This window comes from Vitis riparia, chromosome 3, assembly GCF_004353265.1.
Source record: "Vitis riparia cultivar Riparia Gloire de Montpellier isolate 1030 chromosome 3, EGFV_Vit.rip_1.0, whole genome shotgun sequence".
NCBI classification, from domain to species: Eukaryota; Viridiplantae; Streptophyta; class Magnoliopsida; order Vitales; family Vitaceae; genus Vitis; species Vitis riparia.
In genome coordinates this window covers 10,184,479-10,188,099 of record NC_048433.1, presented here as the reverse complement: position 1 = coordinate 10,188,099, position 3,621 = coordinate 10,184,479, and the positions used below count along the sequence as shown (strand labels likewise).

Genomic DNA, 3,621 nt, shown 5'->3' with positions numbered 1-3,621 from the left:
TTAGGTTTTTATAAATCTTTATGGTAAAATTGATCAAACTCAATTAAACCGATTTGGTTTTCAATAAATAATTATAAAGGTAGGTTTGATTTAAGAATTTTGAAAACCTGAGTTTATAGTTTTGGTTTTTAATTTCTCTATCTCGTAGAGGATACAATTAAATTAAGATTCATATATTTTTTTTTATGAAGTATAATTATTTAATATTTGATTAAATTTTGGATTAAAAAATTAAAATGTATTTTAAAGTTTAAAATTAAATTATTTTAAATTATTTTTAAGAATAAATTAGGTTTAAAGGTCTGAGGTAACTTGCATCGGTAGAGCATTTGACTTTAAATAGACTTAATTTATAATTATTTGATAGTGATTTTAAAAAATATTTTTAATATTTAAAAAATTTTATATTTAAAATGTGAAAAATGTTTTTTAAAATGGCTTCTATTCTTAGTTGTATTTTTTGGTCAAAGATAGATTCAAACATAAGGCAAGCATGAAGACGGGCAAGTGAAAGGGTGCAACCTGGCGTTGAGGGTCCAATAACAGTCAAAACGCGTCCTTCTCATCCCCTACACCTCATCCCCGCTTCCCTTCTCACGTACCTCCACGTGTCCCCACAGTTACCAACCCACCCGTCACTCTATCACACTTCCCACACTCTTTTCTCCAAAATCAAAACCATCTCCTTCCACCTCTCTCTCTCTCTCTATCTGTTTACAGACTCGCTCTCCCTCTCTCTCTCTCCCCGTGGGCTTTTATGGAGAACTACACTTATACCTCCTATGCGGACTCCGGCGAGTCTTCGCCCAGATCCAGGGAGCTGGAGTTTGAAAACAGTGGCGCCGCTTCATGGGAGGACCAGCCTCTCCATCAACCTTCTAAGGTCAAGTTCATGTGCAGCTATGGCGGCAAGATCCAACCTCGTCCCCACGATAACCAGCTCTCCTACACCGGCGGCGAGACCAAGATTCTCTCTGTTGATCGCTCCATCAAGTTCTCCTCCCTAATCAACAAGCTCTGCGTCCTCTGCGAGGCCGACGTCTGCTTCAAGTACCAGCTTCCCGGAGAGGATCTCGACGCTTTGATCTCTGTCACCAACGACGACGATCTCGAGCACATGATGCACGAGTACGACCGCTTGTGTAGGCCGTCGGCCAAACCCGCCAGGCTGAGGTTGTTCCTTTTTCCCGCCACTCCGCCCAGTGTTGGCTCCGGTGACATGAAAACCGAGCGTGAGCGGTTCTTTGAGGCTATGAATTCGGGTCCGATTCAATCCGTTGACGCGACATCGCCTCCGGCAACCGCGCCGCCGAGCAATGTGGATTTTTTGTTCGGTCTGGACAAAGGGGTCCCGCCGCCTGCTCCGGTGGCGAAGTTGCCGGTTCCGGTGCCGGAGCCGCCTGTTCCGGCAGAGATTCCGTCCTTGGTTAATCCCGGCGGTGACGGTCGGGTTTTCGCAGCCGATTTGGGGGTGAACCAGGCAGAGATCCAGAGGCAAATCCAGGATCTGCAGAGACTGCAAATTTCGGCTCAAGAACAAGGCGCGTATCAGAGGAAAAGCGACGACAACATGTACGGAGGTTATGCCGGAGATTACTATGTCCAAAAAATGCCGGAAAAGGCGCCGCCACAGTCGACGATTCCAGCAACCGTTCCCGCCACATACTGGCAGGAGAAACGTGCCCCTGGCGGGGGCTTTCCGGGGGGTGTGCCAGCGACGCCAGGACTACAGGAACAACCGGTGTACATGATTCCTGCTCCGGCGAGCGTCTATCACACGCCAGTGGCGCGACCGGTGACTGGTCAATCCGGTCAGGGTTACTATGCGATGAGGATGGGTCCAGATGTTTACCGTGAACAGACGCCAATGTACAGCGTCATGCAGCAGCCACCTGTACAGGCTACTATGCCAGCTCCGGCGCCGAAATTACCGAATTACAGCGAAGGACTTGGAATGGGACGGCCAAGCGGAGTTGGGGTGGCGGATACGGGGTACACTCAGGTGGCGTACGATAGTCAGGGGAGGCAGGTGTACTACACTGCGCCGGGTGGTGTAGTTGCGCCGTATCAGACAATGGCGGCGGTCAGCACCACATCTGGACCGTTGAATCAAGAGAGCGGCAAGGTAACCGCGGCCAAGCTTTCACAAGCATCGGTGTGAGTATCACATTATATATATAAAATAATATTTATATCTTAATTTTCGGAAATAAGTTAATTATGTGTCATGCCTGTTTTGAATTTTGTAATAATTACAACTTCTGTTTTGTAAATATGCCTTTGCAGATCTTACGAAGTTTATTATTACTCTATTTAAACTACAATTATTATGTCAAATTGTTGAATGATTCTAAAATTTTGAAATTTTGGTCAAACTTGAGTCAATTGCTCAGTTCTTATTTGGCGTCTTGAATCAGGCTCATGCCAGCTCAGGAATCTGAAAATTCTCAGTAAGTAGATTTTCTTGTCGGACTTAATTTCTGTAAACCATTCTATGAGATTGAAGTGCTAATTTGCAGACTATATTAGCCAATTTGTTCTTCTACGATTATGAAGGAATTTTTATTTGTTCTGGCAACTTCTACGATTTATTCTTAAAAATAAAAATAAAAATACACTCTAGAAAGTATGCATAATTGGTAAAGTCCAGGGGACAGTCTAGAGGATAGGAATTGGATTAGTGGATTAGAGGCTTGGAGGTTGAGATTTCAGAAGCTAAGAGAATAGTGGTTCATTCATTTGATATTTGAAGATATTGTTAGTATTACGAAAATTGGGTTTCTGGCTTGCCTCTTCATCATGGAATTCAGCCAACCACCTAAATTAGAGTGAAGTCAACTTCACTTGAAATTTTCCGCCTTTTATTTAACTACTTGATTAGGAAAGAAAAGGAATTTGAAAATCTAGAATTTGGTTAGAGTTCAAAAATTAGGACAACTAAACACATTTGTTAAATTTAAAGACGCAAGAGAAAAAAATTGTACTTCTATGAGACTTTGAAGATATAGATTATGTTTGGTGAGGAAAGAAAAATAATGTTGAAAGAAAGTTATTTTTTTTATGTTTGGTTTTAATATAAAAAAGTTAAATCTAATTAAAATTAGTAAGAAATTTATATATTTTAAGGAAAGAAAAATAATGTTTTAGAAAATGGTTTAAAGAAAGCTAAATAAGATTAAAATTAGATAAAAATTTATATATTTTAAAATTATGTAATTTTTGTGTAAGAGAGGAAATGAAGTGAGGATGTATGAAAAATTAATTATTTTTAGAGAATTTATATATATATATTTTTTCAAATTTCTGCATTGAAATACACTTTTTCTGGTATATTAAATAATAAAAATTGAGCTAATTATTTTCAAAAATAAAAAAGCCATGGTGTGGAAGCAAAAGAAACAAAAATGGTAGGTTTATGGTTTGTTGGTATTTTGGCAGCTCAGCTAGAAACCCCTTTTTCCACATTGTTGCCATCTAGTGTTGATTGAGATGCGTGTGGAGCTTCCAACCAGCTTCAGTCATGGAAAGGAACCACATGTTTGACCAATAAGCTTGGAGGAAAAATAAATAAATAAATAAAAGGGGGACACCAAATCTCCATTCATTGATTTGAGCTATGGA

At 40.3% G+C, this 3,621-nt stretch overlaps 1 protein-coding gene across 1 annotated transcript; it reads left to right on the top strand.

Annotated features, from left to right (window-relative positions):
• Positions 1 to 696: 696 nt before the first annotated feature.
• On the top strand, positions 697 to 2,375 carry LOC117911572. The gene has a single exon (XM_034825981.1). The coding sequence runs from the start codon at positions 758 to 760 to the stop codon at positions 2,159 to 2,161; it is 1,404 nt and encodes a 467-aa protein (XP_034681872.1). The 5' UTR covers positions 697 to 757; the 3' UTR covers positions 2,162 to 2,375.
• The last annotated feature ends 1,246 nt before the right edge of the window (positions 2,376 to 3,621 follow it).

What these genes read in the sequence shown, in the direction of transcription:
- LOC117911572 (XM_034825981.1), top strand. Translation starts at nt 758, where the DNA reads ATGGAGAACTACACTTATACCTCCTATGCGGACTCCGGCGAGTCTTCG.